General features: G+C 38.5%; 1 protein-coding gene across 6 annotated transcripts in view; it reads right to left on the reverse strand.

Moving 5' to 3' along the window:
- The window catches only part of TRDN (triadin), a 244,482-nt gene that overhangs the window by 68,684 nt on the left and 148,700 nt on the right, over window positions 1–27,098 (reverse strand). For all 6 annotated transcript variants that reach the window (XM_074862417.1, XM_074862415.1, XM_074862419.1 and 3 more), the window contains 5 exons: window positions 14,710–14,742; window positions 14,566–14,598; window positions 13,146–13,172; window positions 5,358–5,405; window positions 2,560–2,583 (listed from right to left, as the gene is read on the reverse strand). In XM_074862417.1, the coding sequence (XP_074718518.1) occupies window positions 2,560–2,583; window positions 5,358–5,405; window positions 13,146–13,172; window positions 14,566–14,598; window positions 14,710–14,742 (165 nt within the window). The remainder of the gene's footprint in view (window positions 1–2,559; window positions 2,584–5,357; window positions 5,406–13,145; window positions 13,173–14,565; window positions 14,599–14,709; window positions 14,743–27,098) is intronic.

Raw genomic sequence — 27,098 nt, forward strand, 5'->3', positions numbered from 1 at the left:
ATATGGGATAAGGATACTTTTTCAACTTTCTTAACCAGGAAGGACAAAACTGACTAATTTTGACTCATCAGTGTTGCCTGTGGCCTACTTCCCTCATCTGGGATTGCCTATTCTTGCTGGGCAATCCAGGTGTGTCCTTATTGAAACTATTCTTTTCTAAGGGTCAGATGTGTATCAAACTGAGATAGCAATAAAATAGTGACAAACAGGAGGATGAAGAGTTCTTTTTATTTTGCCTACAGACAAGTAGTGAAGATGGCTAGGCCACACCATCCTTGATGGATACTGTACGAGGAAGGACAGTCCCCTGTAAAAGGCATAAGAAAAAATTTGAACCAGACAGGAAACAAGAATTCTGTTTCAGACAAAATGTGAGATCATCATTCTGGGCTGATGAAACCAAGATCTCCAAAGCTTTTCCCACCAACATTAAAAAGACAGATGAGACTGTCCCAAAATAGGCTAGTCAGAAAGAAAGGAAACTTGGATTTTGAATTCTTGCATGTTAAGTGAGTGTTTTAACTATCTGACTACTGGTCACATGTAATCTGGGAAAAAAAATCCCAAACAATGTTCTCCATCAGATATGAAGTAAAAAATTCTTTCTGTTGAGAAACTTGGTGGAAATTCAGTGCCAGAAGGTCTTAAAGAACTCTGTTAGAAGACCTTGGTTTCTACACATAGGATAAAATGATAAGACTCCTAATGAGGAGGAGGTTGTGTTTAGCAGATAGATATGAAACTTGTAACTACAGTGGGTAGCTGCAGTGATAATTGTTTACTGCCTTAAGCACACAGAATTTACAAATTGTCACTTTGTTATAAAAACATGGAATGTGTCCAATAGTAGTTTATCATGGTATCAATAAAGCTTCTTGTTCACAATTTAGTATTCAGCTTTGTGTAAGACAAATTGAGTTCATGGGGAATCTGAATTGAAGGAATCCAGAAATAATAAAATTTTGTTTATGGTAGAAGTAACCATCAGGTAGAAAAACGTAATTTACGGTTGACATTGAAACTTCTGTTCTGTTGAGACTGACATCAAGGGATAAATGTCTCGTTATTTTTCTCCTAAATTGTGCTTCCAGATGATATAATTTTTAAAGGAGAAGACTTGGGAAAGGAATTTCTTGAACAAGGTCAAAAGTGTAATTTTATGTAATAAAGCTGTCTCTTTCCATCCTTACTACATCCCAGACATCTGCTTCAGAAACTACCCCTGAACTTCTGCTTCTACCTTCAGGTTTTGTACTCACCAGTGTATGATTCAGTCACTAATTTCGAAAGTGAAAAGCCAGACATTTACCTTACTGCAGATGTCTGTGAAGCATATACAGTGGAACTAAGTATCTCTAATAGTCCTAATAAAAAGTCAACGCCAATTTTTAAATATTAAGTTAATGATAGAAAACTGTGCTAACAGAAATTAAACTCAGTTAGAAGACTGAAAAACTTGTCCTCTGTGCTTATGAGTTATGAAAAAATTCCCAAGAGAGATTCCATGTTCGCTGCAATGGTCTCTACAAAAAAGAGGAGAATGGAAGACACAGACCTTTCCCTCTTTTTTTTTTTTTTTTCTGTGATTCACAATCCAAATAAAGATTCTGTGATTAATATAAGAACACAAGTAATGCACCTAAATACTACACTATTATGCCTTTACCAAAATAAATCATTTAATGCACAATATTAACCCTTTCTTTTCAGGAGCCTGCCTGTAAGAACTTGTTGTTGTGCACTTCCATTATTAACAACACAGTTACCCAAACTGTTACAGAAGATGTCACATCAATGATACATTTTGAAAAAAAAAAAAAAAAACATTAAAAAATTCTGAACTGAAAGCTTAAGTCATTACTGACAAAGCTTGAATCTCATGTGATTCCTAAACAAGGAAAGCTTTGGGAAGGTTCTTAAGAGATAGTTGTCTCCAGGAGAAAAAATGGCTTTTAGGATGGTGTGGCACGTGACACACATGCTGCTGAAGAACTTAAAAAATTACCCAGGACTGCCCTGGAAATAGGAAATCAAACTGTAAATAAACACTGGCCATATTCTGTAGGACTGAATTTACTGAGGTCTGTTAGACAGTCTGCCATAACTTGGCAAAATGACAACCTGTAATGCAAATCCCATGACAAGAGACTTGTGTTACTTGCTCTGTATTAATTAGCAGTGTTAAGCTCATATTGACATCAGAATATATAACTGAGACCTGTAGTGAGCCTAGCACGTGTGGAGAGAAGAATTTTTTGTGTAAAATAATAAATATAAACTTTATAAAACTTTGTGCTAGCATTGCACAAGTCTCTTCCTTTTGTCAAGCAAGCACTTAAAGTATTGGGATGAAACTTCTTTGGCTTAAACAGACTAGAAATTCTCAACATATCCATTATCACTATTATCAGCTCTGTTGTATCAGTTCTAGCCTGTCTAATCAACCATAATCTGCAATTCTGACTAACAGCAGGAGTTTTTATACATTATTTTTCATTTATAGATCTGACATTGCTTTATCAGTTATAGGGAGAAGCAATATGTAATACTATAGCTTACTTCCTTGTTTTGTCTTCGGTTTATCTGAGGAAAGAGAAGAGAAGGGAAGCAAAAGTGAAAAGAGAAAAGAAAAAGGAAATATTAGAATAGATGTTCACATAGAAAATTATTTCTAATACAGTCAGCTAATGAAAATGTATTTAAATATATGTTTTCCCTAAGTGCTTAAATATACCTTGAAAGTGATTTCCACTCCATTGTTGCTTGACAGTGTATGTGAAAAAAGTTCATGGTTCCAACCTAGTACCTTGCAGACGTGCAATAAGAGCATAAATAAACCCGTCTCATATGACCTGCTTTAACTGATGGTAATTAACTCCTTTCTTAATACTACTGGATATCACAAGAAAACATCTTTGCCTTTTCCTCATTTCTTTTAAGTATTAATTCTCAGTTGCTTTAATAACAGGCAGTAACTCTGTGGCAACCATCTGACACTTGCTCATGTAATTTTTCAAACACATAGGTCAAAGAGTTAAAGCACTGTCTTTTTTGAGACGCTTCTGGCAGTTCTCTGCCTTCTTGCTCTACTTTTAACAGTTAAAAATATTACATGCAACTTGGTTTTATTACTAATAGAAGATCAGTGAACTGAAATGTTGCTACAACCTTTTAGACCATTTCTAGACTTTAGGGATTTGAGGGCAAAGCTACAACAGCATATTTGATCACTAAAACCTTCAGCTTTGAAACAATGAAGCTATGTCCTTTTGCTAAACAAATAGAGCTGACAACACTCCAGATTTTCCTTCAAGTCTCCTTATATTTAGTGTTTTCCAAACTGCAAATCCTAATTTTGACCAGGTCTGAATCCTTCTTGTTTTTGACAGGGATCCTGGCATACAATAGCTAGCAGAGCAAATGATTTCATTTCTCAGTCTAAAAGGCTCAAAAATCCCCTGGTTGAAAAAAACTATTTCCTGGTGTATTCATACTTTCCTGATTAAGAAAAAGAGTCCTCACTTCTCCTCATATCTTCCAGATACCTGGAATCAGTGAATTAGGTAGTTTTCACTCAAAACATAACTCAGAGCTGCTTCCATCACTTTACATTTTATTCTTCCATGAGAAATAGAAGTACATGCTAATATTAAAAAAAATTCCTGAAAGTTTTTTTGGCTCATTTGTCTTTGAGTGAGCAATGTGTTGGCAGTATCTCCATACATACAGGGTGCAGAAATGAGGAGCAGAGGCAACTGCTGTCTGAAAGTGTTTATGTTCGCTTCTGTGCAGCAGAGGAACTGAGCTGCTGCCAGTGCATGGAAGTAGCTGCAGAAGTAGTTGTGATAGACATTACATGTTGTTCTTACCCCTCTGACTTGCAGAAGCTAGATGGCTGCTGGCATGGGGAGATAGTACTGCTGCTGCTGACTGCTGTCATGGGAAACAGTTTGTCCCCCTTTTGAGCCCCCTGGGTATCACAACCAAGGGTTTAGAAATCCCTGCTCAACTGCTCAACACCAGCCGTGTGAAACTATGGTTTGTACTGCTCAGTCTGTGCTCTTTATGGCACAATTAAAATATTTTGCAGATGAAGTCCCATCTGATGGTGGCACGTTGTAGAAGGGACAAATCTTACAGCAAACACCACCTCATTGCTGCATGAGATAGCCAAACAGAGGGGAAGCAGTGCAGATGGCTGAGGAAGCACTTGTATGGCAATAGGAAATAGTGTGGAGGTACCCATACTAACAATGACTGAAATCTAGGCCAAGGCCCACCTAATTATAACATTTTCCATGACAACTAACAAGCAGCTGACAGCTGTTGCAGGGTGCCTGCACTGGCTTGAGTAATGCTGAGTAAAGCTGAAGCTGAGAAACTGGAGAAAAGAAAGGGATAATAGCTCTACTGTTCAAAGCTACCTTAGTAAATTTGTTTTATACCTTATTCTAAAGGTTATTGGCAAGTTTGGAAAAACTCCAATATGGTAAGACTGAAAATGCTGAGGGCTCTAATTGCCCATTTGAGCATGAGTAAATACAAAAATCACCTTGGTAGACAGTAACAAAACACAGTAGATAACAATGTGTATCATACAAAGGCAACCAGGGCTGATAAGCTTTGGGTATTTATGACAGCATTTTACTACTTTGCTCCTTACCATACTAACCTAAAAAATTATGGATTGCTTTTAACAAGTGTACAAGAAGCAAGTATGCAGGATATAATGCTGAAAACAACAATAACAATAAATATGTGTATATAATGGGAAAAGGCACATCTTTATCTAGCTGCTTTAGGGCTCCAATCCTTTTCTTTTTATGTTCACCATCATCACTCAGAGGTTTGAGTTTTGTTTTAGCCTCAAAAAAACCTCAAAAGCTTTTGAGTTTCTCTGTGGTGGACCTTTGTGACTCTTCATGAGGCTAATGTTTCATTTGGGATAACAAAGTCAGCTCATCTGACTTTAGAGGGACTCTGCCACTTTACCTCACTGCAAGTCACTCTCTAAGAATGAATAGTAAAGCCTGATCCCTGCCGAGGCTGCAGGGGCTGGAAGCCTCTTGCAAGACCTGTGGGACACAAAGTCCCAGCACAGGACCTTTAAACTGAAGTGCATGACCTATTCACCTAAAGCTTTCTGTGGAGGTTGCAGTTTTGTGAAAGTGGGACAAAAACAGTTTCCCAGTGGAAATTTCCTGTTGCTCTGATAAACACAGCAGAGCCCTGACAAATACTAGCAGAGCAATGGATTTAAAGGTTGCTGTCATCCAGTTGTCTGAATCTGAGGTTTATTGTTTCTGTGCCATTGTCTTTAAGAGAGATAATGCCAACATGCTTTGTTTTCTTTTTACCTTGTGCTGCTGCCTTCGTTGCTTTTTCTTCCTTCTTTTCAGGTACTGCTGCAAAATAAAGATAAGGTTTAAGTAAGATTTCTAGTCAGAATTGTTGCTCCAACAGAAAGCTTTTCTTAAATGCTTACAGATTACTTTGAGGCAAATGATTTCAAAGATTTGCAACAATGAGATACCTTTTTTCCCCTGATGAATGACTACATAACTATTTTTAAGTATCTTAAAAAGAAAAGAGGAAAAACAAACAGGGAACATTTTTCTTTCAGAAAATGAAGAGCAGCATTGTCTTCTAGATCTCAGGTGGAACACAGGCTAAACTGCAGTCACATAACAGAGGAGAGAGCAAAGCAAGCAGGTCTCTCCTTTGCCCAGCTATGTGAAGGTTCCCCAGGCAAGCGTGGTTTTCAGTTTGCATCAGCAGAAACCTCCACTCTGCATCCCTGGCACAGCAGAATACTTCCCCGTATTCTTAATTTTAAGCATGTAGTTTGTCTCAGTGAGGATAGTGTTCCACAGCCAGACTGTATGTTACAGACACCTAACTTGGTCCTTGTGAATGCTGTGATTTCTGCATGCAAGAGAGAAGAGGGAACCAGACCACTTGTGAGGCAGGGCTGCTAGACCTTTACCGATGCCAGGGGAAGCAGGTACAACAGCCCAGGTCAGGATGTCTGGACATATCCAACTGATTACTCGCACGCTCTAGCTTGCACAGTTCCTAAATTGATTTGCACAGCTTGAGAGACAAGAGACAGAGATTATTTGTCCACACCAAGGATTAAATGATCTAAGAGGAGGAGGTGCAGGAAGGAATCCCTTCAGAATTTGCTCTCTTAGGAAACTTACATAAATATGGGTATCCATAGTTTCTGACAATTTACATGGCAGGTTTGGCAATGTACAAGATTTCCTGTAGATTACTGAATATATTTAGGACAACATATATTTTTTTCTCATTTAATTTAATTATTCAGGGTTAAGTCTTGCAAATATGTAAACATATTTGTTTAGCTCTAAATGGCACTGCCAACGCTTCACTTTAGTAAAACCAAGCTTTTGTAGCCGTAATTTATAACTATTAAGCTCAATGAGAAGCATTGCTTTAATTTAAAAAGGTATTCTCTTACAGTGTTTGAGACAAAAAATGTGACATTAAGAAAATAAGCTTCACTATCATTGCCTTGTTTAAAAGTAGTGCAAAGAATAAATAATCAGCATAAATGGCAGGATGTAAAATGGATGGTGAAAATTAATTTATATCTGATAAGTATAGAAACGTCTTTGCAGCTACAGAATTATCAGCACATAACATCCCCTCAGCTTGTTATTTCAACCTGTCAAACACAGAAATATTTTCAACACAGTTTTATTACAGCAAATCACAGTTGAAAATTAAGAGCTTGGCTTTTAGAGTTAAGGTAAATACTGAGGATCATGTATTATCATTATTTGTGCTGAGAAATTCAGGGAATTCAAAGGACCTATGAATTGCCTCCAGGGGTGCTTGCTGCTGTTGGAGGAATGCCCTGGTGGTCCCTCTGAAGCTGCTAGGCATGATGGCCCAAGCAGGCCAGCTCAGTTAGTAAGCTATGGCCTGTCTGCAATGTCTGCAAGTGGGCTGGAGGCCAAAAGAAGGATCTTCTGTTCCCAGCAGGAAAGCTTGCTGAGATTCAGTGAAATGTCAGATATGGACAGATGAACTGCTTCACGTTGAGTGGGATGGACCAACTCACACACCCCAATCACTCCCTTGCCACTTGCTCTTGTTTACCCCAGGATGTTGTGGGGTGAGCAGGTGTTTGTGAGCAAACTCCATGAAAATAAGTGAAATATTGCACCTTTGCACCTCAGTTACCTCAGATAATCTGTTTGCCTGAAAATCAAGTCTAGGCTGAAAGGATGACTGACTGGATGCATGAGAAAATAAAAAAGAGTGAGTACTCTGTTTCTATCCAAGTACCTAACTTTGTATTGATGTTACTGGACACAGAGAAAGCCACGAAGGAGCAAAGTCCCTTAATAGTTATTGTAGATTCATGTTACTAAGGCCCACATCAGCAGGGATACTTAAATCAGCAATAAACTAGACACCTACATGCCTAGATGAATCTGGACATTGAGCCCTGCCACTGAGCAAACCAATATCACAATGCTGCTGAAAATCTTACTAAAGTGGTCAACGTCTTGAAGAATAAGCTTATTTTAGTATGGAAAAAAGGATATGAAAAGGGGCACCAGAAACCCGTCCCATATGCATTCCAAAACGTATTTTTACCATCTGCTGCAAAAGCAGCTATGATAAGATTAAAATGAATTATTGAGGACTGTTGTTTTCTCCAAAGCATGTTTATCCTTTTTAGCTAAAACTGACACAGTTTTGGTTTGTTTAATTTCTGAAAACAAGAATACTGATGGAATAAAAAATACAAGTATTTTCTGGATCCTGAACTGCAGGCTAGAAGAGTAATACAGCTTTCTGAGATCAGGTATTTAGAGACATCAAATTCATGTGGTGGTAGACCACAAGTGCAATTATGATGAAGGAACCAGCCATCCTTGAGAAGCATTGAGGCCACTATTTAAAAATAAGAACTAATATAATTCATAGTATATTTGCTATCTGTATCTGGTTTGTGTGGCAAGAGGGGGAACTACAGGAGTGGCTTCTGTGAGAACCTGCTAGAAACTTCCCCTGTGTCCCATAGAGCCAATGCCAGCTGTCTCCAAGATGGATCCACCACTGGCCAAGGCCGAGCCCATCAGTGATGGTGGTAGAACCTTTGTGATAACATATTTAAGAAGGGGGAAGAAAACCTGTGCAACTGTAGCTAGGAGAGAGGAGTGAGAATATGTTAAACAACTCTGCAGACACCAAGGTCAGTGAAGAAGGCGGGGAAGGAGGTGCTCCAGGCACTGGAGCAGAGATTCCTCTGCAGCCTATGGTGCAGACCATGGTGAGGCAGGCTGTGCCCCTGCAGCCCATGGAGGTTAGCAGTGAAGCAGATCTCCACCTGCAGCCTGTGGAGGGCCCCATGATGGAGCAGGTGGATGTGCCCAAAGGAGGCTGTGACCCCGTGGGAAGCCCACCCTGGAGCAGGCTCCTGTCAGGACCTGTGGCCCCATGGAGAGAGGAGCCCACACTGGAGCAGGTTTGCTGGCAGGAATTGTGACCCTATGGGGGATCCACGCTGGAGCAGTCTGTTCCTGAAGGACTGCACCCCGTGGAAGGGACCCACAGTGGAGCAGTTCATGAAGAACTGCAGCCTGTGGGAAGGACTCACATTGCAGAATTTCATGGAGGACTGTCTCCCGTGGGAGGGACCCCACACTGGAATAGGGAAAGAGTGTGAGGAGTCCTCCCCCTGGCGAGGAAGGAGCAGCAGAGACAACGTGTGATGAACTGACCACAACCCCCATTCCTCATCCCCTTTTGGGAAGGGAGGTGTGAGCTACTTTGAATAATGCTGAGAGGACTTTTATCATCAAGGTAATAGGTGTAACTTTAACAGTCTGTATAAACAGAAAGCCTGCACATATAGAGTCGGTGTTTGGAATAAGACTCCAAAGAAGGTATTGTTTTGTTTCTATTGGAACAGAAAAAGTTTTCCGAGTAGTTCAAGATTTCATCCCTTCCACTGAGCATTTTCAAAGTTCTTGCCACTTCTGAGTGGCTGCCTGAAAGATGACCTCTTTGTAAAAAACGGTCCCATTACAGATGTTCCAAATTTGAAAAGCTGATGTTTTATTTATATGGCTTAACACAGCTGTATTATAATGTATTATAATTTTCTCCTCAGTAGAAGAACATCAGGGGTTTAAAAACAATAATCAACAACAACCCCGCTGAAAACCAAATCAAAACCACTAGAAAACCCTGACTGAGATAATACAAAATAAAAAAATGCACATAAAGGTAAAAGTAGAAAATTGTCAGGGATCTATATTTTCAGTAAATTATAGTTTAAAATAAATAGATGAAGTAAAGGGAGTCTGGACTCCCATTTATATTTTGTCATTTCTCAGCAAAATTCTTGACAACTTGGCACAATGTAGATCAAATGGGTGATTTCTATGGTAATTGTTTCTCTGATTCTATCATAAGCTCTTTGGAATCAAATGAGAGAGAGCTTAGCAGACATTGTTTTGTGCTGAAAGTAGCCAGGAAATCATTTCATCAGTCAAATATTTCTGCAGTCTCAATAGTTGTAGGCTACAATAAAATTTGTCAGAATATTTTTATCCCAAAAGAGTCAGGTTGCATAACTAACATCCACATCAGAAATATGCATTCCAAAATGTCACCGAGTTTAAAGCTATTTTGAGATGTTTTCTTGGTGTGAAGGAAAGTTGAAAGAAATCACTCTGACTGAAGACAACAGACACTTCACTCACTGAACCCTGAGGTCAGAGACAGGAGCTCTTCATCCTGACATCACTAATATCAAGAAATCATGAACCTAAGAAGTGTCTTATGGTTTAGGAACTGTTCTGTTACATGGAGAAATGAAAAAATTCCCTGACATAATGGGATTACAGAACCTTTTGTGAGAAAATGCAGCAAAACTTCATATAAGCTTGATAGTTCATCAGAAGTACAAGCTAGTGGAAATGGCCCAGATCTCCTTCTATGCCAGCAGATTAATTATTTTAATTACCAAAGAAGAGAATTTCATCAAAAGCCTCTCTTGTTTTCAGAGCAGGACTGTTTGTCTTCCATGAATATGCTTAAAAATTTTGAAATTTGCCAGCAGCTACTGAATATTGGAAACTACATGGCACTCAGTAAGCTGCTAAATCTAAATGGATTAATAGAAGAAAAATGGGAAACAAGTAATGAGCAACAATAAAGAACAAACAAATACAGATTGAAAAGCAATGATTTTATTCAGTTAGTGAAAGGTATATCTATTAAACCCCACTAGAATTTGCCTGTCATCTTAAAAAAATATATTTAGAAGAAAATAACAACATTCCTTTGTGATTCTTAGTAAGAGGCCAAAGGAAGAGCTGTAACATTTTTGTATAAATATCATTTTGCCCCTGGAATACAGGCTATGATTGAGTTTCAAAATTAGCAACATAAATTTCGATCACTTCTTAACGAGTAATTTTTCAGAAATTAACAATTACTCCAGAGCTAACATCAGTTATTTCTGTTTAATGGGGATTGGTGACTGATTAAAACAAAGTTGTTATTTACTTAAATACTGCAGAATAATTTCAGGTTCAACATTAGGCTGATCCTATGGTAAAACTAAGATGGCCGAGACCAACATATTCTGTTGTGAGACTGCTCTTTTGACAACGGAAGTAACAGAATGATTCTGGTTTTATATAATAGAAACCTACAATTTATCCTTAATGAACTCTGAACTTCCTATAAAATTTTTTCAAGTGCCCCTTAATTCAATAGCTCATAAGGAAGGGTTCGCTTCCATCCTGCAAATTGCTGGAGACATGATGAAGACTTATCACATATACAAATGTTTGCTTCTCATCTAAATAAATATAAAATACAGTATTCACTAGAAAAATTTGAAGCTACTCACAGCAATAAAGCATAGAGGTAAAAGATCTGTAGTTTCAAAACGCCTGCTAATTCTGTTTGTAAACTTTACAATTGACCTAAACAAAATAACTTTTAATAAAAAGGTAAACATAATCAGTGGGAATAACAATTTCAAAAGGTATATGACAACATTTCCCAGTAGTGGCCAAAGAAAACTTCAAGTTTGCAGAAGGGGACTTAATTCTTCAAGAAACAACAGCTTCACTTCCTTTTGGACCGTGATGAACACAATCTTGCCAGAAATGGGTTCACAGATGTTGAAATGTTGACTTCATATGCATACTACAACATTACAGAAGAAATAATAATAATGTATTTGCTCAGAGGCTTCAACAATAGGGGAAAGATTTATTCAATCACCACTGCAGCAAGACTACCTTTATTTTCAGCTTTGGCTGTCTGGAATTTGCTAAAAATGCAAAATCTTAGCTCACCATACTTTTTTTTCCCCTTTAGTTTCTGTGTTTTGTCTGGTGGGAGTATAATGAGAACAAATGCCTAAATTACTCTGGTTTCTGTTTTGCTCAATACAATTAGCTGCAGAGGAATGACAGCATTATGAATTTAGCCCATGAAGCAGGGAACTTAAAACCATCCAATAAAGGGAATAATATATTAGTTTTGATTTCCTTACATTAATCTCCACAGCTGTGATTCTGCAACCCTTCCTCATGCTCCAGAAGACGAATCTACTGCTTTGCAATTCAGCCTGACTACTTGTGTCAGAATTTACTGGTTAGTGTGAGTGAGGCTTCAGAGATGAACTCTAAAGTAAAAGAAAATGTTTGAATGATAGTGGGGTATTTAAAACTGGAAATTCTCATTTCCCTGCCTTTGACTTGTGGTGGACAGCTCGGAGACCACAATCCACAAGTCTGAGCAGCTGATACATGCAGTCCCAATTGTTTGAAAAGGTGTACAGGGTCTGGCTGAGCAGGAATTGCTTTTCCCCTGTGGCAGCCCTCATGGGCTGTGTTTTATGTTGGGAGCTGGCAGGGTGTTGATAGCACACTGGTGTTGTGGCTACTGTTGAGTAGTGCTTACACAGCACCAAGGCTCTTTCTGACATTTTCCCCCCCACAGTGGGACGGGGTGGGCAAGATCTTGGGAGGGGACACAACAGGACAGCTGACCCGAACTGACCAAAGGGATATTCCATACCATATGATGTCTGCTCAGTATAAAGCTGGGAGAAAGGAGGAAGGGGGTGGGGTCACCCTTGGTCCTCTGAGGCAACCACTACGCGTATTGGAGCCCTGCTTCCTGAGAAGGCCCGACATCGCCTGTTCATGGGAAGTAGAGAATAAATCTGGTTGGTTTTTTTTTTTTTTTTCTTCCACGCCCGGACCTTTGCTTCGCTTTGCTTATATTAAAACTGCTTTTTTTTTACCCACAAGGGTCATTTTTTTTCCCTATTTTCTTTTCTTTCCCCTCTTTGCCCTGTTGAGAAAAAAGCGACTTGGTGGATACCTGGCATTTAGCCAAGGTCAAACCACCACAAAAGGAATGTTTATAAAGCAAGGTGGTCATTGATATGAATAAACATGGAGTGAGAGTGAAATGCAGTCCATAACTTGCTATTTCATTTTCCATTCCTGTCTAGAATACAACTGATATCTGCAACGTTCTTGAAGGCAATTCGGAGCTAGTATCTTGCATTGTATGTATGCAAAAAGTCAGACATTGACACGAACAATTAAATATTTGCTCAGCTTGAACTTAAACCCTTGATGTTTCTCACCAATCCCTGTTCCCTTTGCCTTCTGTAAAGGAGCAACCTTTGGAGCAAGCACTGATACTCCAACTTCTCCCACCTTCTGCCATTGGCAGTTTTTGTATAAGAGGAAAACAAAAACTGTTTCCCTGAACCTCCCTGTAAAAATCCTGGAGTCATTAAAGAGAACACTGTTCAGTCACTGGGTTTGTGCTGCAGCTGGACTGGCAAAAAGAGAAATATTACTCTTTGTATCATGTGTCTACAGAAGATTGGTTACTTCTCCTTTCTGCCTTTTGCAAAAACCTTATGGTTTTTATGTCTAGTCTATGGACAACTGAGGGAGAAGACACTAGTTCTAGAGGTGCTTTGAGGTGCTGCAAGGAAGGAGCCATTATTATTTAAAGTCCACTGTTAGCTTTGTCACAAGAAGCTTCTTCATTAACAGTAGAGTTAGCAACAGCATTCTTCCATTTCAATTTTAAGAACAAATAAATTTACCCACCTTTTGACTTCAGAGTTTCCACAGATGCTGTAAAATAAAACATTCCAGGAAACAAATTTTGGAAATGGATAAAGACATTAAGATTGATCCTAACACCTCTTCCCTTGGCCAATATGCTACCTATCTATGCAGAGCAGGCATTCATTTTTTTATGCAGAGAAAAACTGACAAGCACATATGTTGCTTATTTGGATAGTCTCATGGCAGATGACTAATTAACCTGCAGATTAAAAGCAATGAAAAACAAGGTCAATAGGTAAGTTATATATGGAGTTTCAATATATATTTTATTCAGTTAGTGAAAGGTATATCTATTAAACCCCACTAGAATTTGCCTGTCATCTTAAAAAAATATATTTAGAAGAAAATAACAACATTCCTTTGTGATTCTTAGTAAGAGGCCAAAGGAAGAGCTGTAACATTTTTGTATAAATATAAAAAATTACTATTTTCAAGTAATGAGGATGAGGGAAGGAGTGAAAACAGGTTTCAGAATAGGCACATGTCAAACATAGGTGGAGGGTACGCAATAGAAATCTTTTAACAATTCCAGTAATTTGGGGGAGTTAAGGATTTTTTTGTTTTTAGTTTATTGAAAACTCAAAGCACAGAACTCTTCCAGTATTGATACAGGGGAAGATCCACTTTCAAAAGTCTTCCTTGACATATATTTTCAGTTTAATTTGTTTACTAGTCTTCATAATTACATTTACTAAAGCCAAATAAATTGAACTACCACATTTCTTTTTCTTCATTATTCACACCTTCATTCTGAAGAACTGTGACAGATTTTTATGTCATAGAAAAGGACAGATTCATTTTTTTCTATAAATTGACTGTCTGCGGTAGGTATTTTTTGCTCAGAATTTATATCTGAGAAAATAGAGTCATTTGATGAATGAGTCATCAAGCTTGGCTGTAAAAGGAGTTGAAAATCTTTATGCTTTCCCAAATTTGGATAAACTGGAGAAGTAGATTCCAGTCAGGAATAAGAAAAGTACCGAGCTACAACAATAAAATGCATGGATCCTTGGAATAAAAAAACCCTAAAACAACCTACATCACATATTTCCTCCCCTCCACACTCTGAAGCTCCTATTTTGTGTTTTGTTCTCCATCCATTTACTGTAACCTCCAAGCAGACCCCCTTCCTTGAAAAGATAAACCTTTTAAAACCTGAAATTAAAAATTCTTACCCTTGTTGTTCTCCTCAGCAACATTTGATCAGATCTCAGTTCCAGAAGACCAAATGGCTGCATGTCTGCTCCACAGTCACTCATTTGCTCAAGTAACTTTGATTAGACCAGCAAATCTTTATCTCTGGCCTCACTTTTCTTGTCCCTTTACCTAATCCTGTCTCAACTTAAAATCAAACCAGAGAAATGAAACTCTAAAACTTACTGTCTTTCACAAGTCTTACCATATACTTTTACTTCTTTCTTTGTTGTTTTGGCTGTAAAAACAAAACAAACAAACAAACAAAATCAAATATTGACTTCTGACATGAATTAATTTAGAACATTAGGATAGTTGAAAAGTAAGATAAAAAGGGAAGAATATTCACCAGGTTCTGTAATTTTTTCTTTCTTCTGTAGTTCTGAAAAGAAAAAAATCAAGTATAAATTTCTTTTCTTGTAATGTTTTGTTTAGTTGCCCTGGTCAATCATGTTTCCTATTACTAGCAACAGCTGGATGTGGCACATTCCTTTGGACTCTCAGTTCAGGTGAGCCCTTCCCTACTTTCCTTCACGTCAAAGTAAAACCTTTAGAGTTGTCATCACTCTCTCCAGTGGTTTCCACACTGTGCAAACAGGGTCAGATTAGCTGTTAATAATGGGCACCAAAGGATTTAACTCTTATAATAAGGTGCTAAAAGGAAACTCTAGAAACAGTGTAGATTAAATTATCTACAGTTTTACTTCAGAGTGGTCTAAATGGAGGCTTGTGAACCAACTGTATGTGCCTCAGGACACCTGTGATATGGTCCTTGCCTTTCTTCACTGGAGAGACTGGAGAATAAGCAGAGCATCTAGTCCAGCTGCTGTTGCTCTACAGCCACAGGAGAAGTGGAAGAGGTCCTGTGGAAGGAATACACAGCATGGAGGGAGCCATGCCTCACCGGAGCTAATCACCAAAACAGGATCTGGAACCTGAAGCTGAAAAGCTTCATCCACCTAAACTCTGCACCCTCTGGCAAACTATGACTGGGATTTACAAATTTTTAATGGTAGTTTCTGTAACAGTTCTTTCCATCTCATCAGGATGTGCTTCAAAACTCCCTCAGAGAAGGAGTAGGAGGCCTACCAGGGGGGAGAGGGAGAGACTGAACGTGTCTCTCAGAAACTGAGCGTGATCTACCAGCCAGGGTTGATGTTCACAGTAGCAAAAAAATAGATAAGCTTTTGCTGTCTGCAGATGATGTCTGCAGATGCTTTTAAACAGCATATGGAAAGGCTCTGCTGGGCAGGTTTGGATCCATACAGGAACATTACCTAAATTCAAGAGTATCTGAGCTGACTGATTACAAGATAAAGGCAGTTTCTATTAAATACATGCTTGTTGCTTACTGGTATCTGATGATTATATTTTCTCCATGCTTATTATAGGATATATTTGTATCAGTGCTGTGGTATACATTTGAGGAATATTAATGTTTAAATAGTTTCCACTCTAGAATCAAGATATAAAGTTCCATGTTCAAAGTCATTGTACCCTCACTAAAAGCAAGCCTATCCCTAAATTTGAGCTATCTTTGAACTGAATAAGCAAAAAGGAACAAGTACTGCCAACAGAAAAGTAAATACATTGACCAATAACATTAACATGAGTAACATTTGTATTAAATATTAATTCATAATCAATACTGAATGCACAGTGGACATCTAAAAGAGGTATACTTCACACGCTGAGTTATTAAGAAAAAATTGGATTTTTATTCTTCTTTTTTTTACCAAAAACATTGATGGAATTTCATCACAATTTCATAAACAATATCTTTTAGCCAAAATGTATACTTTAAAGCATCAAGACTAGCTGACTGAAATCAGGGACCTAACTTTAATATGGTTATATAAACCACATTTTAATGTAATTATTATATAACACATACATATTTAAAATATCATAGATGTTTTATAGTCACATTGTATGTGAGAGGTGAGACTCAGTTGAAATGGTCATGGAGTAAGTTGATGTGGTTAAAGCAATGAGCCAGCGATATGATTTTCCCAGCACTATGGAACAATGATGGAACTAGAGAGTCAGTTGTCATTAAATAGCTTGTTGTCTGAATAAATATTATATTTTCTTGATGACATCCTACCTTGGGTGGCAACCCCAGTATAGGTCAAAGAGGAGAAATATAGCAAAAAGTGAGAGGACAGAAGTTTGGGAATCAGTAGTTTGGCTGACTCAATGAGCTAAATCATAACAACAGCTGCAGCTTTGGTTTTGTGTAGCCCAAGTGCTCTTCAGAGTATCCAATTTCATACAGATATTTTAGAACTCATTCTGTGAAATGAGAATTTTGATTGGTTTCATGGGATTTTCTGTTTTGCTATTGCTCAGGACAGCTTCCTGGAAACTGAAGGAAATGTAATTATGACTTTAGTGGTTCCGAGGCAATTATTTTTCCCTCTCATTCTAAGATCTGTCAGCTCTCATGAGATCAGGGAACAGTATGACATTAACAACACTCAGCAAGTGTTTTTGCAAAGTATAAATTTTTCCATTATTTAGCTTTATTTCCTGTTTTGAAAACCTGCAAACATGAAGGAAGTTCTATAGAGCTTCTTTTATAATAGTTTTACTTCGAGAAGCATATTAAATAAGATCCTTTCCCATGAGAAAAATTCAAAAAAATGAATAACATAGAATTTGACATAAAGCATATCTGGGGAAATCTCATTTGGAATTTCTGGTAATTCCTGCTCTGATATTTTAATGGAATGAACTGAAACCTTTCATTACATGAGCTATAAGCTTCAGGAAATTTCAGACCTAGATCTTTCCTTTTTGCTACAAGTTATCATTGCTTGATCTCAATGTCTTTTTCTTTTTTTTTTTTTTACTAACAAGTATTTACTATGACACATTAAAAGCTATTGCCAAGTGTAGACACATTAGGTATTTGCCATGACATTTGTAATTCTTTTTATATTTAACCATTTTTGTATGTATATGAGACTGTACAATATGTTTCTATTCAGGAAATTTTTGCTGGTAATATATTATTTTTCTACCATGCATGGAATTGAGATTTGATTTAGTTTGACATTTCACCATCTTTATAAGCTCTGATGTTTTGAAAAAATAGCTTTCCTTTTTTATGAAAATTGGCAAAGTTGTGTATAGTATGTCCACAAAACCATATAAATGTATTTTTTGTTCCATTACTAGGGGTATACTCCTAGAGACCCCTGGTGCAGGTGGGAGACAGAAGAGAACCTGAACCTTCCTCTGCTCCTCTTCCCTAAGCCACACTCTGCCCTAAAGCACAGTGCTGAAAAGCATCTAAGCTGGCAGATTTGCTGTGGTGCACTTCAACTTTACTACCAGGATCCATAGTCACAAACTGTGACCCTCTGCCATCTGCCAGGACACAACAATTGATAGCCCATCCTGATTTGTATAGCTATGTGTGCACATATATGTGTGTGTGTGTGCACATGTGTTATCTCCCAATTCAGATAAAGCATTCATGTCCAAGAAGTGTTCAGAAAAATAAAAATTGTATATGGAATCACACAGATTGGGAAAAGTTTAAATAAATGACATTTCAAGTGGATTTGCTGTTCTGTGGTAAGCACCACATGTTAAATAACCAACACCATTCTGTTTGCATTCAGTAGCTGCATAAAAACGGTGTTTTCTGTACTGTTGTTTAATTTTTACAAGTATTTCAGTGAAGCATACTGTTGTCATTTTCCATGCAGTGTCTTGAATACTTAAATCCTTAGAGAGCAGAAAGTTATTCTGGTCTTACAGTCTTGTAATCTTGGTTTTATAGGCTATATGCCTGTTGTTTCCCTTCCTCAGAACTTAATATCATGTTGATTAATTAAAACTAAATGAGTCAGGGTGGTAAAGCTTTCCAAGATATGCTTTCATTAAGAATATTGTGAACATAAGAAGCTAGATACAGAAAAGATCCCTTTAGTCCCTTCTGTTGAAGTGAAAGTTTGCAATATGAGTTTAGTCACATTGGTAGACCTGAGATAATCCACATGAGAAAGTTTTGCATCAAACTAGATTTTTCCAGTTTTCCTGCTCCCAAGAAATACTTGTCCTGCTATATCTGACTGCCATTCTACTTCCCGGATCAATGTAGAAAAACTCACTGCCATCATACACTTTGATTTATAAAGAAAATGAACTGGACAAATACATTTCTTTCTGGAATAAGAACACACCAAAGAAACCCCTTACTTGATGAGATCATGCCACACATACCAGTTCCTTTATAAATGAACATCTTTTGAGTAGAAGCCATCAAAAGAATTTAAAGACACTTCTGCAGAGAATTGAGATTATACTGTGCTCTTCACAGAATCATCTAGGTTGGAAAAGACCTTGAACATCATCTAGTCCAACCTAACATTGACAGTTCCAAACTACACCATATCCCCAAGCGCTATGTTGACCCTACTCTTAAACATCTCCAGGGATGGGGACTCCACCACCTCCCTGGGCAGCCCATTCCAACACCTAACAACCCGTTCTGTAAAGAAATGCTTCGTAATATCTAGTCTAAACCTTCCCTGGTGCAACTTGAGGCCATTCCCTCTTGTCCTATCACTTATTACTTGGTTAAAGAGACTCATCCCCAGCTCTCTGCAACCTCCTTTCAGGTAGTTGTAGAGGGCGATGAGGTCTCCCCTCAGCCTCCTCTTCTCCAGACTAAACAACCCCAGTTCCCTCAGCCGCTCCTCATACGACGGGTGCTCCAGACCCTTCACCAGCTTCGTTGCCCTTCTCTGGACACACTCGAGTAATTCAATGTCCTTTTTGTAGTGAGGGGCCCAAAACTGAACACAGTATTCGAGGTGCGGCCTCACCAGTGCCGAGTCCAGGGATAAGATCACTTCCCTGTCCCTGCTGGCCACGCTATTTCTGATGCAAGCCAGGATGCCATTGGCCTTCTTGGCCACCTGGGCACACTGCTGGCTCATGTTCAGCTGGTGATTTCACATAACAAAATAAATAAATATATAATTCAGAGGCAGGAGACGGAGGTGCTGCCTCATATTCAAATACTTGTTTTCATTAGTTACCTTAGATTCATTTTAATACAGCTCATTTCTTGTTTATTACAGTTCCAGCATAATTTTGGATGCATGAATGATGCTCAGAGAAGAAGCTGGTATTAGGACAGACACCATCAAATTGGCCAAGGTCCCTAATTTTGGATGGATGTGGTCAGTCCTCACCAAAGGCAAGCTAGACACTTGTGTTTTCAAAATCCTCCCATATGACCATATATCAATTTTGCTATCAAAGTCATTACAGGGAAGATCCTAAATGAGTCATACCTTGGTAAACCCCTCTTTATCTTTTAACAAAGTCAACAGGCTCTGCCTTTTCCTCAGGTGTACACAACCAAAAAACCCCATCTTGGTGTTCAAATAACTGTAGTAGTACATGATCTTCTTTGTTATCTGGACATACTCGAATAAAGATTACTAGAAACCTTCATTCAAGTCTAGTACACCTTTTCTTACTCATCAGCAAGCTAGATGAAAAAAAAAAAAAGGAAAAAGAAAAGCATTGATCAAAATATATAGAGCCCTGTACCTAGGATATGGATCTTAGAAGGTGGGGTCATTATTAGATTTCAGATCCTCCTTTGAAGTTGATGGGATCTGTCCTCCCATACTTGAGTAGGCAGAAAGTCAATCATCTCTTTTTATAATAGCAGCTTGTATTAATTCAGAGGGAAAGCAAGCACCTTCTTTCCACAAGGTTCCAGTATAATTATAGTGGAGCCTGATGACAAAGCTGTCTCTCATAAAACAGACCTCTCCAGAACCTGAAATGTTCTGTTAGTTCTGCAAAAGCTGGGATAATCAAGAGAAAATAAACAAGCATAAAGAAGAAATGGAAAAAATGCAGATTTCTGATGACTGTCCTGCCAGCCTTTCCAAGCTCCTCTCATTTAGAGAAAAATCACTCCCTGGGGACTCAGATCACATGCAAATAAATCAGTTGTTGAAGTCAACACTCTTGAAAAACATACTTATGTAAATGTAAAGTATATTTGATCACTTCTAGGAAAACAACACTTTCATCACTTTTGCCATATGAGAAGGGGAAGGTGTGGGTCTTCTCGTTTCCCATCAGAAGGAGCAGAACCAATATACAGTGTGGGTGTATTCATAGACCACAGATGCCTAATTTCCCATTGGAATAAAAATATTTTTGATTTAGAAACCTTAAAAAGAAAATTATTTTAATCCTACAATTCTGACTAGGGCACTGCCTGTATTCAGAACTGATCTACCACTCTTGAAAAGGACTCTCATAACCTTACATGTTATGAACAGAGCCCTTGTGAAAAGATCCATTATTAATGCCTATCATTACCACTAATTTGTTTTAAGAACAAACTAACTTCACTAGTCTTAGGATTTCTGGCATGGGCATTCAGGTTAAGGCTCAGGTGGCAAAAAAAGTAATTTATAAGCATATTGTGATTCTTTAATGCAGAGAGCTAGTATCTACTAGAAGGTCTTTACCTGTGAAAAAACTCAACCTGTATTTCCTTTTAAATAGGGGTCTGAGGAGTACTTCCAGCCTTTGGAGAACTGTGACTAAGCTGCTCAGGTGCAAGTATTTCCAGTCAATTCCCAATGAGTAGAATGACACTATTTGATTTAGAAAAATCCTGTGTTGGACCACATCTGTTTGAACAAAGAGCACTTCTAGAGAGGCATTTCTACTTCACTCCAGGTGGAACTCCAAAAGGAGGGCAACAAGCAACATGACAAATTACTGAGCATGAGATCAGGTGCAGCAGTTATGCACATGCTCATAGACTACAGCAAGGTGAAAGTAATTCAGTTTTCTTAATAGTCTCTTACTGTGTGGTAGAATGAGTCATATTGCTTTGTAATTGATTTATGACAAGAGCATACCCACTGCTAGTGGTCCTAGCTTGAATGGCGCTCAGCCATTACTACTTGCTCATGCTTTAACTGTTCATACTTCACTTTCTTTTGACAAAGGAAGGACTTTTGCTTCAAGCTCTGTAACCCATTGAGAATATGAGTCTGGAACAGATGTTTCAGAAGAGAAAGAAGACTTTGAAGTAAATACCAGTTCTATTTTTTTCCTGTCATTAGGCAAACATGATGTGCAGATTAAATTAGCTAATTCAGTAACAAAAACAATAGACCCTAAAAATGAATGCAATGAGATTCTAAAGGGAGATTCTAAAGGAATAAATTTAATTCAAAGTTAATGAACTCAGAACAAGAGCTCTAACTGTAGTGCCTGACTTAGAGCTGGGTACTGATGTCAGTTAGCCCAAAGGAGTAGGGTAGAATAAGACAGCAAAAGCTTTGTTATATTTGCTCTCAGACCATAAATCAAAGGATCACGTGGTTAATATTTTGAAAGGCTTCTTTGCCTTAAGCAGGACAAGCAACTTCTTCAGAAGGTATTTGCAGAGGCAGCGTCATGAAGGAGGACATTGTTACAGAAGGCACTAGAAGTGTGCAGCTCAGTCAAAAAAATGCTGGGAGGAGTCTACTGTATATATGAAATAAACCCAGCAACCACTATTTATGAAATATGTAAAGCTCCAAACTTGGGCACTCCAAGCAGCTTTATAGGAGAGAAAAAACTCATCCGATTATTTGTGGCACTCTGCAGACTAAAGTCATACTGTCCATTGGTAATGACTTGTTTTGTACTTATGATACTGGACTGCAACTTCTTAATACAGAAACTTTCAAATCTATAGTTGATGCAGACCTGTATGATGATGTAAGAAAATTCATTTTTAAGAAACATCATAGTAAAACAAATTGTGTTTCCACTTGCTCTCTCTCTAAAACATAACACTGCCATATTCAAGAACATCATAAATTGTAGATGTAATATAATAATATACAGAATCACAGAATCACAGAATTGTCTAGGTTGGAAAAGACCTTTAAGATCATCCAGTCCAACCATCAACTCAACATTAACAGTTCCCAACTACACCATATCCCTCAGCGCTAAGTGGACCCCACTCCCAAACACCTCCAGGGATGGGGACTCCACCACCTCCCTGGGCAGCCCATTCCAACACCTAACAACCAGTTCTGTAAAGAAATGCTTCCTAATATCCAGTCTAAACCTTCCCTGGTGCAACTTGAGGCCATTCCCTCTTGTCCTATCGCTCATCACTTGGTTAAAGAGACTCATCCCCAGCTCTCTGCAACCTCCTTTCAGGTAGTTGTAGAGGGCGATGAGGTCTCCCCTCAGCCTCCTCTTCTCCAGACTAAACAACCCCAGTTCCCTCAGCCGCTCCTCATATGACATGTGCTCCAGACCCTTGTTCCCCTAAAAGTTAAGAGCTATTTTCATAATGATCTCAATGATCAAGATGAGGTCCATTTATTCACTTTCTAGCAAAGCAAAGGTGGTATTTCTTCCAAAAGACTAATGCCTGGGAAGATAATTATATACATAGTGTATGTGATAGTGTGCATTCAACAAAGTTTAAGCATGCGCTTAAATGCTTTGCTGACTCAAGATAGAGTTAAAAATATGTTAAGTGCTTTGCTGAAATTGGGCCTAATTCTTGCCAAAAGTTCACTTAAATCACAAAATAGCTTCTGGGCTATGAAAGATTGCCAGCCTCAGAACAAAACACCTTAAAATGCCTTTTTCCAGAAAGAGTGGACAGTTAAATAATCATTTTAGCTCTGATTTGTATTTAAATAGCATTTAATTTTGACCCTCTTTTATTATTATTGTTACTTTCATGTATTAAATAATTTCTTTTTTGTAGTTAACTTGCTCCCCCTGCCTTACTCTTAAAGTAATGCCATCTTTTTGTTAGTAATAAAACAGTACTTTGCTACATTGCATAGACCAGACTGTGGTGTTTAATAATATCTGGTAATAAAAAAAGAAACAAGGCTACCTTTTTAGTACAAGTGTCTTCACAGTTCACTATGATGTGAAAGGAAGTATAGGAAATTATTTTAATTCTATATGATCCTGAAACAGAGGATACTTTATAGAATATATAAATGCACCAGCAGTATGCCAGGCTATGAGACTGGGCATTTCAACATCCTAACAAAAGTAGCAAAACCATCCTGAATTCTAGGCCATTTACTCAAAAAGATTTTAAAAATTGGTGAATAAAAACTGGCTTTCAGATTAGAAAGTTTAGAGTGAAATAACCTATTTCATGCTTCATTTAAATTAATCCTGTATGTAAAGATTTCAAGGTTGTAAAGTAAAATCTTCTAACATTGGAATTGTATATTGTGACATAAGAATTCATTTTTCCCATTCAGAGTTAGATAATGATCCAGATTACATAATCCTGTGGACAGTTTAAGACGTCCTAGCCTGCAATATTTTCTCAGACTTGAGCTAGGATGAAAATGTCAGTGATTGAAAATTCGTCTCCATCCACATAATACATTCCTGCAGATATTAAAAGGTGGCTGAGTGATGGACTGCTGCAATAGCAGCACGGTTTTAGCTGCTGAGAGTACAGTGCATTCCTGGCAGACCCGGGGCAGAGTCAGCTGTGAGGCTTCACTAAGCCTAGTGGAAACTCTCTGGGACAAACAGTTGAGGACCAAGACCCAGTTTCTCCTATCCTTCTGCAGGGTGTTGGGGACCGAGATCAGGTTATTTCCACCTACTGTGCAAAGACAGACAAACCTGTAGCTCTCCCTTTAAAACCAGAAAGAAACTGAATAAGTCAGAGAAGATAAGATGTTTATCTTCCCAAAGAGTTAAGGTGAATTAAAGAGAGGAAGAATTATTCTAACCTGGACCAAAAAGAAAGCCTCTGTTATTCAAAAGGACTACCGAATGATCCTGGATCTAAACCCAAGGACCCTGAGCAGCAGGATTAATACAGGTAGGGTTTCATTATTTTGTTTACCGCTGCATAAACACCTGCTACTTGAGTGAAGATTTATCTTGTCCAGAAATAAACTGCAAAGCCTGTCCTTATGCATGCAATAAGTTACTTCTATCATTTGTCCCTGAAGATCTAAACTGTAAACCCAGAAAATAAACCCTGAGAATGGCTGTGCTTACATTGCAAAAAAGTCTGAGAGGGTTAGCTTCAGGGACTAGAAAACTGAACAGACTATTCCAGCCACCAGAAGAATTTTCTTGGTAACACATGTACCACAGAAATACACACAGAGATGCTAACCGAGGGCAGTGGTTGCTTATAAAGAGAAATTTCAGGGCACATATAGGCACCCAGATATAAGATCCTGAAAAGATTGCAGGATGGCAAACTCTAATAGGGTTACGTCCATGTACAGTGAGAGAGAAAGAGAAAGAAACACTGCTCCCCTCTTTTTCCTCTTTCCCGTGGGGGTATATAACATAAAATTTTCACTCTTTTTTGATGTCTCTTTTCTTGAGCAATATATCTACACAAGAAGAGAATAAGTAGGTGGACAGATGATGTGGGGGGTGTAGCGTTGTAAGTAAAATACAACCCTGATGCGTGACTTGAGAGAACTACTTGACTGTGAGAAATCTGAAAGAGAATCCATGATAATTGTGCATGTTCCACTGCGTTGGTAAATTATTCAGTAGATGTGCTGATTTTTATTAATCTGTTGTAAGTTACATGGTTTTAGCATTCTTTCTATGTACTAGTGTACTGTTAAAAGAAACAAACAAGCCCAGCTCCTTAATAAACCTTTCCTCCATTTCAAAGCATACCTGCTGTCCCATAAACTTTGTGTTATTTCTTCCTTTTTAAGTACAATAACACTGGTTATACTATATGGCAAGTACAAAGATTCTCCCCTGCTGCCATTTTAGTTGCTGTTGTTCACCTTGAACCAAGAATTAAAATAATTTGTCTGTTAAGTAAATACTGCCCATTACCAGTAGAAACAGTAGTTCTTCCTGCATTAGGCAGAGCGATCTGAACCTCTTCAACTGATCCTCTGACTGTTTTTTTTCAGCATAGCCTGCATTCTATTATTCTGTACTTACCTCATGAACTAATTTCCTATACAATTTTCTATATAATGTCCTTTATTTTTTTTTTCTTTCTGCTTCTTACCAACAGTGGAAAAATCAGAGGCATAATAAAATAATAATAATTCTAGCACAACTGACAGAGTCAGTTTGAGAGGCTGGATGCAGCTGACATCTAAGCAACTAAAATTGGCTATTTATCTATCATACTTATTTTATTCTTTCTGAGTCCCAACTAAATTTCACTGATTTTCAAGGGGTGCTCAAAAAGAGTTTCTGTTATGAACCCAAAGGGAACAACGAGTAAGATTTTTTTTGCATGTGTGTGGAGAGGAAGATGGGAAAAATTAGGCATTAAAGATCAGTAATTAGGCAGTTAAGTGACAGTACAAACCCTGTTAAACATACTGTAAAATTGAATTAAAAATTGCAAGACCATTCCAGGGAGATTCTAAACTGCAATTAGGATTTAATTATTACAGTGTTGAAAAGAGTAAGATCTACTTTTTAAATCAGGGGAAAGCACTATCACTGGTGCTTAAAGAAGGTGCAGGAGTGTTACCTGTAATGTGAGGTTAACCCATGAGAGGGACACGCAGACTAGCTGTTCTGATCCCTGACCAGAGCTAAGGGAGTGTGCAGGTGACGCTCAGTGGCACTGAGACTTCTTGCTGCCTGCTGGGGAGCTAATTCGGCTGCAAATGCTCCCTGCGTGGTTTTTGAGCCTGTGCTCCCTTCCCTGCCCTGCACCACCATCTGTTCGCTTTCCTGAAGGTACCAAAAAAGACCCAGCAAATTTAGCAAGATGAGGCATGATGTATCTGTGTCCCACAGCTGACACATGGACCGCTGACCCGGCAGAGTTATTGATAACTGCGGGTGCAATACCCGACACGGTGCGGGAGCTCTTCCCAGGTGAGGCTCCGTGTGGATGGGGATGAGGGGCAGGTCTGACAGGACGAGGTAGGTGCTCAGCACCTACATCCCCGGCTCTGAGAAACCCTCCAGAAAACACCCTGGGCCCAGCACACACAGAGTGCCTGAAAAAATCCGGTGAAAGAAACCTGTGCCCCTCCTCAGGGAAAAACGAAAGACAGATATTTTGCAATGCTAGGTCACTCCCAGGCCTGTTCTGCTGGCACAGCTGGAGAGGCAATGCACTGCGGTGAAAGAGGAAAAGGCAGCAGTGTTTGGATTGTGGACATGGTAAAACAGTGTGGCTGAAGAAGACTAGTGTCATGAAATATCTTCAACTCTGGTTTCTCCCTTCAGAATAGCATCACTTGCACATATCTGTGAAACTATTCTGCTCTAAAGCCAAATACTCTGCTCTCCATCCCAGTTCCAGATGGTTGCCAGAGAGGTAATTTTTTCCTCTTAGAGATAACACTACATTTGAAAATACTCACATTGAAAATCAAGCAACAGATATTCATCAAGGCTGATTTCCTAGAGCAGCCATCAGTTTCCAGACACAGAAGCTCTCATAGACTTCCAGATTCCACATTCACTTCGTTTGCTTTCTCCGTACAAATATATGGAGATAAAAATCATGCAGAATGTATTAGGCAGGATTTTCTTCACCAATGACATTAAGACCAGGAACATATGTGATGTAGAAGCACTGGAAGATGACCAGCTGTGCTCTCAGTCTGTTCAGTCTGTTAACAGGACTAAACCTTCAGCTTTAGGCATTCTGGGGTACAGGGTGTGATGTAATAAGATATGCGGAAGAAAATGAAATATGAAATTGGATATGTAGTTAAT

This window comes from Strix uralensis, chromosome 3, assembly GCF_047716275.1.
Source record: "Strix uralensis isolate ZFMK-TIS-50842 chromosome 3, bStrUra1, whole genome shotgun sequence".
Taxonomy (NCBI): Eukaryota; Metazoa; Chordata; class Aves; order Strigiformes; family Strigidae; genus Strix; species Strix uralensis.